The sequence below is a fragment of the Alosa pseudoharengus genome, unplaced genomic scaffold (assembly GCF_046254945.1).
Source record: "Alosa pseudoharengus isolate Yale_2024_CS ecotype anadromous, Long Island Sound unplaced genomic scaffold, YU_APseudo_1.1 YU_APseudo_1.1_scf_16, whole genome shotgun sequence".
In the NCBI taxonomy this organism is placed as follows: domain Eukaryota; kingdom Metazoa; phylum Chordata; class Actinopteri; order Clupeiformes; family Clupeidae; genus Alosa; species Alosa pseudoharengus.
The window spans coordinates 20,304,268-20,316,767 of record NW_027468630.1 but is presented as its reverse complement, the minus strand read 5'-3'; the positions used below and the strand labels follow the sequence as shown (position 1 = coordinate 20,316,767).

Genomic DNA, 12,500 nt, shown 5'->3' with positions numbered 1-12,500 from the left:
TGTTTAGTTCCATAGTCTTGTAACTTCAAGCCATGAACGCCTGGAGTGTTTCCTGTAGGGTGAAAAAGTGTTCTATTATGTGCTACAGTTGTGAAATCAAAAGACAAAGCTGGAATATATCTGGACATGATTCTCTGGATATTGTTCGGATTTCACCTAAGGGCTCATATGATGCTCATGACACCCAAAGCTACTGTAAGCTGGAAGCTTCAGGTCAAGTCAGATCATGTTTTTATTGCCAATGTGATGAAACATCACCTGGAAATTGGTTTAGTGTAAGACTCAGGACAGAGAACAGAGCCTTCAGTCAGACAGTACAAACGGTACACCATGCACACTTCATACAAGACATATAGACCAGGGTTCCCACGGGTCATGGAATTTTGGAATATCATTGAAATTTGAGTCTATTCCAGGCATGTGAGACCATGGAATTGTATCATTTGTGGGGCAAAGTTATGGAATATCAGGGAATTTTGTTGAAAATTTACTTGCCAAAATACATAATGCAAATATATGTCCACGCATAATTGGTGTATATCTGGTAATTAGCTTTACTTTGCTTATTCAATGCCCATTTAATTATCTCCCACTCTCAAGTCAAAGATTTCTTGAATGCTATGCTGCTACTCTGAAATCTGAATTCAGGTTTTTCATCAGGGAAAAGTCATGGAATTTTACATCTAACTTAGAGTGGTAGCCCTGACAGACGGAAGACAGTACAGAATGGAAGTGGCTAAAATGCAAGATGTCATAAAGCGCTTTCAGATATAACCTCCGGAGTATATGCGGAGGTTTGTCAAACGGAGGTCCTACCCTTCGGATGATTTAGATATGATGCTAACCTGCGGACCTTATACTGACCTTAAACGGATGTATGTGTGAACGACATACATGCACATTATAGAATCTCCGTGTGGTTGTCGAGTGAGGGGTGGGGGCTTGTAAAGTTCACAAGATGCGAGATATGACGCAGAATATATGCGGCCGCTGCCTGTCACAGCTGCTTTTTGTTTACAAAGTGTAGCCTATGCATTATGTAGGCTAAAGAAGAGAAATCTATTGTCCGTAGGCTAATACTTGAAGTAGGCTAGTCACGTAAGTGCCCACTTGAAATTGACCTACAGTATTTGTATGTGTGCTTCGAATAAACACATTTATCTGTTTTCAACGTTATGTACCAGAATTACTTGGCTATAGAACCCCAAATCTGGTTTGCGTTGGAGAGAGAGCATGCACAAACTTTATGGTAGGTTACCAGCCATTTCAGTAGGCTAACTCAAGACTTCAAGGCAATCATACAACGTTTTTAAGCAACAAGCAAAATACTAACATTACAGTGAAGTTGTTCGTTTTTACATGGTTTATTTTTTCCAAAAGCATCCTCTCCCCATGTGTCTATTGCATTTACATAAGGAGCTTGGAACAAAGTTGCGTTTTCTTCGTTTTCATTTTCTCTAGCCATATTTATGCTCAACAAATATCAGCGAGCTTAGCTGTGAGGTCATGAGAAGGCTATCAATGAACAGAAAACCGTGTTGGCTAAAAATGTATTAAATACTCCTGTTATTGTCGTCAACGACATCGCTGTAGGCTACTGCCTTTTCAGTGCCTTCTGCTTATGATTCAGTCTTTTGAATTCGTTTGGCCTTGCCATGCAGTTGTAGGCTACAACGTGCCATTCCCTTCATGTGTTCTATCAAAATGTTGTATGCCCTCATGGACAGTAGCTCCGTGATGTCTGCATCTTTCCAGGTCGGAGATTTTCTGGACAGCACTATGCCACTCCATCATAACACTGGCATTTAAGTCAGATTTAACCACATGGACGCACGAAAGAAACGTCACCAACACGCCCTCTCACTAGGTGTGAATTTTAACCACATGTTCTACGCCTCGTTCAGACACAGCACATTTACATAATGTCCGGAGGAAATACCAGGGGGGGAGTAGTAGAACAACCGGCTAAATTCGGACTTCCATATGACCGGTTATGTCGTTCAGATATACGGCCCCACCGTTTAACATCGTCAGAACCTCCGGTCTTATGTCTGAAAGCGCTTATAAAATCACATGCAACAGTCTTACTGGGCTGACTGGACCACACTGGAGTGGCAGCATTGTACTCTTTTAGGGAAACATTGCTAATTATGCACACACATACATATAGCCTACATGCTGTCCACACACACCACACATACCTCACACACATGATCACAGGCAGAGCGTGAGTCTTGACACGTTGGCATTCTGCAGCTAAATGCTTCACAGCATGGGCTCTGTGGCATTTGGAAGTGTGTGTGTGTGTGTGTGTGTGTGTGTGTGTGTGTGTGTGTGTGTGTGTGTGTGTGTGTGTGTGTGTGTGTGTGTGTGTGTGTGTGTGTGTGTGTGTGTGTGTGTGTGTGTGTGTGTGTGTGCGCGCGCGCGCAGTGACACTCTGAGCAGGAGGTGTTAAGCCCCTCCAACACCTGTCGCCTGCACTAGGCCCCTGTCTAATCGCCCACTTAAGCTCCCAGAAGAGTGTGTGTGTGAGGATAGGGGTCGGTTATGTAAGGAGCCATTCTTGGCCTGCTTATTTTTCTTGTTTATCAGCTGACTGCTGAATCAAGACCACCAAATAGACCAACACACAGACATACCGTACACACTCTCTAAACATCCTGTCAGGCGCCCCTGTGCTGATTCACAGTGTCTGGCCTAGAATCAGTGAGGAGATCTGTGTGTGTGTGTGTGTGTGTGTCAGAAACAAACAACTTGTTTACTGGTGGCCTGTGTTAGCAGTCAGTGTGGGAACTGGATGATGTAATGAGGTCCTATACGTTTGGGGTCCTGAAGTGAGGCGGGCGTCCTTGCAGACTGCCCGTGACCTTGGCCGATCCCCCACCCCATCAAGAGACTTGTGTAACGGCACGAGATTATGGGCCGGAAGGCCTGACCTGACTCTGAACTACACACACCTCTTAGCAGAAGTCTCCTTTTTGAATCTAGATAAATCTCGAACAAAACCCTGGAAAAATGTTAATGTTTAGTGCGAACTTGTGGTAGGGGGGAGAGTGGACAGCTTTCAGCCAGAGTGAGATTGAAAAGCATACAGGCTTTAATACCATTCAGTGAATGCATGAGTCATTGTTAAGTGGAAAGTTACTGTTGGTATGAGACGGCACCTGGGCAGCAAAGGCACTCAAGGCCATCTTGTTTTCCTGAATGTGAAGAGCCTGGACCCAAACAGGGGCGCTTGTCTTACCTTATCTCTTCACTGCTAAATGTATCGTAACGTATCAAAACTGAACGAGTGCTGGTAAACAAAGAAGATTTCAGAAACTCAGGAAATGTCTGCACAATTGTCTGCACAATTACTTCTCATAAAAGCAAAATCTCCATTACACACACACACACACACTGCCATTAATGTCCTATTGTCACATTTGTGATTTTGTTTTTTCTTCTTCCAGTTCCCACATCTCCTCCATCAGTATTCTACCCGGATCAGCAGAGTAAGTACTTCCTCTTTCTAAACACACACACACACACACACACACACACACACACACACACACAGGGCCAGATGTACGTACATTTGCGAACGTAGCGTTATCAGTGTCATGGACACACCGCAGATTGCGAACGCTGTCAGACCCAAGTTTCCGTCGTATTTATCAATCGTTCAATCCTTAGTGTAAACTGCGCCTTTCACTGCCTTTCTCCGCCCATAAACGCAATTTACGAACGTCCACAACTGAATGGCAGCGCCTACATACAAGTGCAGTTGAATGAAGTTAACTGATGACAACATTAAAAAGAATCAAACGTTTAGCGATCATGAAATAATACCATACATGATAAGATGTAAACAAGCAGGGAGATAATGAAGATCAGTAGTTCTACTCAAACTGCTTGTACACTTAGGCTATAGAAGATTGGTCAAATCTAGCAAGTAGGAAAGTTTAAGTGAATGACGTGAAAGTGAAAGTAAGACATTCGAAAGGCCAACGAAAGTTAAGGTTGCTTTTGGTAGTACAAATACTTTCACCACAAAAACTGGTGCTCTAAATAGCGATTCTGTTGTCTTTGAAAGGTTCTCTTATTGACGCATTGAACTGCAATTTGGATTAACACCTGCTTTTACAAGGCGGATATATTTAGGCGCAGAATAGACGTGCGCTTTCAGGAGCTTACGCTAAACTCCCACTTTCCCCTGGATCCTCCCATGAATGCATATGCATGGCATGACAAACGCAATCTGCCACTTTCAGCTCCCGCGACAGGCAGTTTGCGCTTTTACATCATTGCGGCCTGTTTGTACATACCTCGCAATGATTTTACACGCACATTGCGAAACAAATACGCCTGAAGTGGGCGCAAAAGCGTCACATCACAGATGTGGTTGATGTGTCTATGTACCTTGGTCAAAATATGAGGGAGGGACACACAGACACACACGCACACACTGCAAGGGATACATTGCAACAGGTAATCTCCTCTTCTTCCCTCTTCTTGCCACCGGATATCCTTTGTGTGCTAATTAACCTTCAGCCACTGCAGCACACACAATGCAAAATGGACAGGTTTCATTTTCATTTTGAGGTGTGTGTGTGTGTGTGTGTGTGTGTGTGTGTGTGTGTGTGTGTGTGTGTGTGTGTGTGTGTGTGTGTGTGTGTGTGTGTGTGTGTGTGTGTGTGTGTGTGTGTGTGTGTGTGTGTGTGTGTGTGTGTGAGTGACTGGAACTGCAATAAAATGTGATTCATTGCCGCTATAAAAAGTAATGTAGAATCCCAGATGGGTATCAGTCTATAAAACAAAACACACACACACACACACACGTCAACTTGAAAGAGAAAGGAATATGCTGTCTTCCTGTTTCTTTCTCTCATGTTGTTCAGCAGAGCTAAAATCACTCTGGCCTGGAGAGAGGTCTCTCTCTCTCTCTCTCTCACACACACCCACACACACACACACACACACACACTCACACACACAGCTGCATGTCCACTGCATGCCTTAAATGGGCAGCAAACCTGGGGGCGAAAAGCACCTTCTGTCCTTTTGCCAGCAAACTTAAAATATCACAGACACACACATTGTACACATACACACACACACACACACACACACACACACACACACACACACACACACACACACACACACACACACACACCGCAACCTGAGGAAGTGAAATGTCCTGAGTTAGGACAGTGGCTAGTCTCAGTTTATTTGTGTGTGTGTGTGTGTGTGTGTGTGTGTGTGTAAATGGGTCAGAGTGAGTGATAGTCACGAGGACTCCAGTAGCTTTAGGTGGCAGTTCTCAGTAGGATAGTTAATGACCCTCCCTCCCCCATCATTGGAGGAAGTGTGATTTTTGTGTGCGTGTGTGTGTGTAATGGTAATAAGGGGATTTTTGAAAGCCGTTGTAAGATAATAAAGTGGTTTTATTCCTGGGGTTAAATATGTGTGTGTGTGTGTTTAGTATCATACAGAGGACAATACGAGCTGCAGTGGAGCAGCACTTCCTTGAGCTGAAGAGTTACGAGAGCTCAACTTGCCAGACACCACAAAGGTGAGTGTACACACACACACAGACGCATATATGCACACACGCACATATACTAAGAGACAGGCTAGTATTATAATTACTTACTGACCACGTCCAAGAGAGCAAGAAGTACCATACCCAGTTTGTCCCAATAGGTCCCAATAGAGTTTGTTGTTTGTTTGTATGTGCTTTCTGTCACATACAGTATAAGATGGCCATGACACACACAAACACACTTTTGGCAAATATGACACATGGCTACACACCCATCCATACACACCACAGCTTTATCTTTCACTAGTAATTGGGACACAGGAAATGCAATAAAACAAATTACTCTCAAGAGTAACACACACATACAGTACATACATACATACACACACACAGACACACACACACACACATGCAGACATTGGCACTGGAAGCATAAATCCTGCTGAGCTGAATAGAAGCCTCTGTTTACTCAGGCCAGTGGTTCCCAAAATGTGCGTGGGTGTTTTTATTACATATTCATTGCCGTTGAAAAAAATAAATGTTATTATTTGACTTTGTTTATTTATTCATTTATTTATTTATTGGCCTACCATGAAAGTTTAGGAACCACTGTCCTCGGCTTATTAGTACAGTTTGTGTTTGTATTGTATGATGCTTATTTGTGTGTGTGTGTGTGTGTGTGTGTGTGTGTGTGTGTAGTCTCTGTGAGTGTGTGAGGGATTCTGAGGTAAAAGATGAAGAAGGGGAACAGTCTGAAGGAGATGATCCATCTTCTTCCAACATGCTGGAGCCACCCTGCGCAGAGGACAATCAGGACCAGGTTAGTACACACACACACACCCTCACACACACACACACACACACGTGCATGCACTTGCTCAGTGTCAACTCTGTCTGCACACAAAACAGCACATCCATTAGGGGATGCATGCAAAAGCCCACTGCCCTCTCTTTCTCTCTCTCTCTCCCTTGCTCTCTCTATCTCTCTCTCTTTCTCTTTCCCTCTCTAGGGACTGAGATCTACAGGGCATCTCTAGAGAGCACTGGTGAGGACGAGGGATAGATTACAGTGGGTAGGGTATTGGGTAGGGTATCTCTCTCAGTCTCTTTCTATCTCTCTCTTTTTATTTCTCTCTATACCTCTCTTTGTATCCCTTTGTATCTCTCTATCCTGCTCTCTGCCATCTCTAGGAAGTGAAATCCACAGGGCATTTGAGGGTCCGCTCCAGAGAGAGCTGGGTGGGCAAGAGGAAGATATGGCGGGTGGGTAGGGTAGTGGGTAGGGAACTGACAGGGAGAGGGATTGAAATAATGAGTGAGGGATGGTGGTGAATGGAGGAGAGAGAGAGAGTGATTAGGGAGGGAGAGAGAGAGAGGGAGGCAGTCTACCACATAAACAGTGTTGTTTCCGGGCACAGGCAGTGCAGCGGTAATCTAGGGCAAAGGAGACAGGCCCAATATATCAAATACACACACACACACACACACACACACACACAGCATTCTGTTTTATGTGCTGCACGTGTCTCTCTGGCGCATGGATAAGGACTGGACGAACACCATGATCAGATGTCTCTCTCTCTCTCTCTCTCTCTCTCTCTCTCTCTCTCTCTCTCTCTCTCTCTCTACCCCCCTTTCCCTCTGTCTTTCTGTCTCTCTCTCTCCCTGTCTAAGTTTATAGATGTCCTTTTTAATGGGGTCAATCTGTTCTCATAGACAGGAATGACAACAATACCTGCAGCACACACACACAGCACCCACACAGACTGGTCATGTGTGCTATTTTATCTTTTTTTGTCCTTGAGCTCTCTGACTTACAAATATCTGTCACGCACACACACATGCACACACACTGACTGACTGACTACCACACAGCCCCCTGCTGTTCTGCTTTTAGATACATTTTTTTCAGTAAGTATACTTCCAGAGAGGCTATTCGCCTAAAATGTTCTACAGACATTAGTATTAACTTAGGTAATCCACACATATTAAAAAATCCAAACATTAATGTCCCTAAGTAGAGTTATGAGTAAAAAAGTGGAATGGCACAGGGAAAAAGTATTGAACACACTAAGAAAAAACAGTACACAAAGGCAAAGAATGGCAAGGAACGAGCTGGAATCTATACATAGTTAGAGAGTAATTATCTCTCCTATCTGTGCAAATTAATGTAAGCTGGGTTAGTACATATTGATGAGCTATAAAAAGGTTTTTCGTTACCAAGTTGTCACACAAGAAACATGTCATGATGGGTAAAAGCAAAGAGCTCTTCCAAGACCTTTGCAACATTATTGTTGCAAAACATATCAATGGAACTGGTTACAGATGCATTTCAAAACTTCAGAATCATCCAGTAAGCAGTGTTGGAGCCATTATCTGCAAGTGGAAGGAACATCACTGCATCATCAATCGGCCATGCACAGGATCTCGGAAGTCAGGAAGTCAGGGGCCGTATTCACAAAGCCTTTTATCTTACCACTAGGAGTACTCCTAAATCGCACTAAAAGATTTTAGCTAGGAGTTTTCTCTTAAAAGTTATTCACAAAGCCTTTCAGACCTACTCTTAGTAAGGAAAAATGACAACTCCTAAACTAAGAGTGAGTCTTCGTTGCTATGGATGACGTCATTACTCATGCACGAGCTTGACTGAAGTGACCACCTTGATTGGCTGATGATTGTAACGCAGGAATGATTCCAAACACCTCCCTTACGATGATGAGTGACAGGTGACAGGTCTGAGAATGCGTGCGCTACACAAGTAGTGCGAAGGATGGAAGATGATGAATAACGGAATAAAAAGGCCTAGCCTAAATGAATAAAGAGTAAGGCAAAACAAATAGCCTAGTAGCCTAATGAAACATACGGATTGATGCAGTATCTTTGCAACATTATTAAATTAATCTGTCACCATATACCTACGTTTGCAAAGAGGAGAACATTTTAATTTGATTCACAATGAAACGTTACATTTAATTTACATGTTAACAATGAGTAGTTTTGGTTGTTGTCGGTGGCGTTATTGCATCCCTTTTATGAATGCAACATTTTTCCCTCGCGATTGGAAACTCCTGTTGCCGCATAGACTACGCATTTCAAAACATCGCAACGTGAAATGCCACAAAAAGCTGTTTGTGAATAGGTCTTAGTGAGTTAGAAGTCCTCTCGACTTCTTTTAAGCTGTCCCAGACTTAGGTGCTACTTTTAGGTCTAAAATGCGTGAATTACTTTTAGTGAAAAAAATTAGGAGTCCTAAAGTTAGGAGTGACACGCCCATTATTTTTAGGAGTTGCTCCTAAATTCGCCACTTAGGAGCTACTTTTAGCCTTGGAAGACTAGAAAGACTTGGAGGCAGCAGGTTCAATTGTTACCGAGAAAATCATAGGTAATGCACTCCACCGCCATGGCCTCTATGCACGCTCACCCCACATGACTCTATTACTGAAGAAAAACATGTCGAAGCTCATTGAAAGTTTGCTACGCAACATTTGGACAAGCCTATGAAATACTAAGAGAATGTATTCTGGTCAGGGGAGGGCAAAATTTAACTCTTTGGATGTCATACTACACACCATATTTGGAAGAGAAATGGCACTGTGCATCACCCTAAAAATACCATAGCAACAGTGAAGTTTGGAGGTGGAGGCATCACAGTGTGGGGCTGTTTTTCATCTCATGGTACTGGCAGACTTCATACAGTTGAAGAAATGATGAATGGAGCCATTTTTTTCTAGGAGAATCTTGCCATCCACCAGAACAATGAGGATGAGACATGGCTAGACCTTCCAGCAGGACAATGATCCAAAGCATTCAGCAAAGGAAACTCTCAATTAGTTTCAGAGAAAGGAAATTCAGGCCCTGACTTAAATCCAATTGAACAGTTTTGGAAGTTACCTAAAGATCAGGATTTACAAGAGGGACCCCTGGAATCTTCAATATTAAAAGACTATCTGTTTAAAAGAATGGGCCAAAATCACACCTGAATATTGCGACTGATTAGTTTCGTCATAGAGGAAATGCCTTGAAGCTCTCATTACAAATAAAGGGTTTTCCACAAACTATTTAAGAAATTTCAGTAGGCGTGTTCAATACTTTTTTCCTGTGGCATTCCACTTTTTTACTCATAACTCTACTTATGAACATTAATGTTTGGATTTTTTTATATGTGTGGATTACCTAAGTTAATACTAATGTCTGGTGAAAATTTCATGCAAATAGCCTCACTGGAAGTATACTTACTGAAAAAAATGTTGACGTGTTCAATATTTATTTTCCCTGCTGTACATACAAACCACGTGTGTATCAGTGCCACATGCCTGTGTTTTTTTTTTCTTTTCATCTATGTGTGATGTGCACATGTGTTCATGATGTCATCCTAACAATCATACATTCTGCTGCTGGCTTGTGTGTGTGTGTGTGTGTGTGTGTGTGTGTGTGTGTCCAGGCCTCAGAGGACTGCACATCCCCCAGTGGGGGTCTGGAAGAAGGTTCTGGAATGGAGCTGGACTCTGAGAGTCTGGTGGACACTGAGAACAACATCAACACGGCCAGGTTAGCCCCAAAGGCCTCAGCTTTTATGCTGTCACTTCCATAAGAAACCGTCACTCATGTTTAAGTGTGAATAAATCAAATTGTAACATCAAATTCTGCTTTTCTGTTTCAGGCAAGACAGTTATCAGTCCTGTGAGCAGATGGAGCACGCAGACGTCATCAGCTGTGTAAGAGAGAGAGAGAGAGACACACACACACACACACACACTCCAGGAAGCTGACTCTTTACTCTATGAGAGTGGATTCTGTGAAGTACATTTTGTGTTAGTGTGACATTTTCTTAGACAAAAACAACAGTAATTTGCGGAGGACTGCATTAGTCCAGATAAGAGTCTCGCTTAGCTAGCCCTACGTGATGACACCCGCGTGCTCTCATTGGCTGGGGAGACTAGCTGGTGCGAACTGAACGTCATGTTCAGCCAGCTCTGCTGACCAGCTCTCAGTATAAGGGACCTGTGCCGGTCACATGGCATGTGCTTACTCGCCTGTTTGCTTTAGCCTAAGCTTTGGGTGTCCGGTCACAAAATGTACAGCTATCTCCCTCACACTCAGTACTCCTCCCATGTACATGCACAAACTGCAGTTTGCCATCTGTTGTGTGTTTGAGTGACGCATCTTTCCTTGACCTTTGACCTGTAGGATGATGAGCTGAATGCCAACACAGAGCAAGACCGAGAGAACCTGCAGCCCAGCCGCATCTTCTCCGATGGGGAGTGGGAAGGTAACCTCCCTCTTTCTCCCTATTTCTCTCTTTTGTTCTCTCTGTCTCTCTCTCCTCCTCCTCCCCCAACTCTGCTCTCTATCACTTCTTCTATCTTGAACTCTCCTCTGTTTCTCTCTCCTCTGTTTCTCTCCACTCTGTTTCTCTCCACTCTCCATGTGCAAATGTCTACTCTAAATATTGGTCTTGGTGCAAGATACTCTGTATGAAAGAGATTGAAGCTGTGTCTGTGTGTGTGTGTGTGTGTGACCTGTTTTGACATGTTCGTGTCTGTGCGTGTTTGTGTGTGTGTGTGTGTCTGTGTCTGTGTGTGTGTGCACAAGTGGTTATGAACCACAAGCTCATCACCATCTTCTGTGGTATCTCTCTGTCTCTTCTTCTCCCGCCCTCTCTCTCTCTCTCTGAACCCCTCTTCCTTGTCATCCCACCCCATGCCCATTGGCTGGTACAGTCCGTCGTCCCGCCCCTGCCCCCCTCATAGATTTCTCATGTATGCACCTGCACCCAGAAGGGCACGGTGAGTACCAGCAGAACCCACCGAACAGACAGCAGAACCTACACAGACCCGCTGGCCTTAGATCTTAGTCTGGAGGACCACGTCACCACCACCACATGTAGAATGCATAGACCGGTGATGGCAATATTAGGATGTAACGGTATGAAAATTTAACCTCACGGTTATAGTGACCAAAATTATGGTTTTCGGTATTATCACGGTATTTCTAAAAGTATGTTCAATATGTTCAGAAAGCACTGATAGGCCTACACAAGCTGAAATAGTTTCAAAAAGTGTTCATGTTTAATTGGCTATGTGCTTATAGCTTAACTTACCCTACCATAACTTGGAGTTTGCTATTTCTGTTATTTGGATGCAATGAGTGAGACCAAAGTAAGCGTTCAAAATAAAACTTTAGGCTACTGTATTCTCCTGATAACGTGAGTGGAATGGATTTAATGTGGACGCGAACATAAAAAGACGCAGAGTGGCTACATGATACAGTGCACATTTTGCGGTAATAAAAAGTTCCGCCTTTTAAAATCAGGTGTAGCCTAATCCAAATCGTAGTTAAAACCATCAATTAGACAATAGAATCAGTAGGGTAGCAGTTTTGTTCCATTGTACCAGGCCTACTGTATGTCAAAAGCAGGCTCGGATGAAGCTGGGAAGGATTAAACACACGGTTTCCACATCGCGATAATCAACAGTGATAATCATGATGTTTGAAATGAAAACAGTAATTATTATCGTCAACATTTTTATCGCGGTTTACCATTATACCGGTAATCGTTACATCCCTAGGCAATATGTTGCTCACTTGGAATGAGATTCGATCAAATAACCTGGACAACACAGCAAGATGAAAATAGTTTTGTATTTCTAAAAGATCTTATGGATCTTATGGATACTATTTTTCACAGTAGGCAATATTTGTCACTCGGTATACAAATCTGCAAGTGAGGACAGCTTTTATAATAAATAATTGTATTGCTTGTTTTGTAATAAACCGTTTTATAACTTTATGGCGTATCACATTAATGGCAGGATGCCTGATAAATCATGATGTGTGTAGTTGCTGTTTCTAGTGGACAACAGGGTCAAAGTTTAACATATTTTAACTTGGATGCCAAGTGATAAGAATGTTGTTTGTTCAGCAACTATGTGTGTCTGACCAAAAAAAAAAAAAACTACTTATGTGATGATAC

General features: G+C 43.0%; 1 protein-coding gene across 4 annotated transcripts in view; it reads left to right on the top strand.

Annotated features, from left to right (window-relative positions):
• fam13b (family with sequence similarity 13 member B) overlaps positions 1-12,500 on the top strand; it is a 64,863-nt gene that overhangs the window by 42,242 nt on the left and 10,121 nt on the right. For all 4 annotated transcript variants that reach the window (XM_076287391.1, XM_076287389.1, XM_076287390.1 and 1 more), the window contains exons 8-13: positions 3,453-3,494; positions 5,468-5,557; positions 6,227-6,347; positions 9,969-10,075; positions 10,188-10,242; positions 10,715-10,796. In XM_076287391.1, coding sequence (XP_076143506.1) covers positions 3,453-3,494; positions 5,468-5,557; positions 6,227-6,347; positions 9,969-10,075; positions 10,188-10,242; positions 10,715-10,796 — 497 coding nt within the window. The remainder of the gene's footprint in view (positions 1-3,452; positions 3,495-5,467; positions 5,558-6,226; positions 6,348-9,968; positions 10,076-10,187; positions 10,243-10,714; positions 10,797-12,500) is intronic.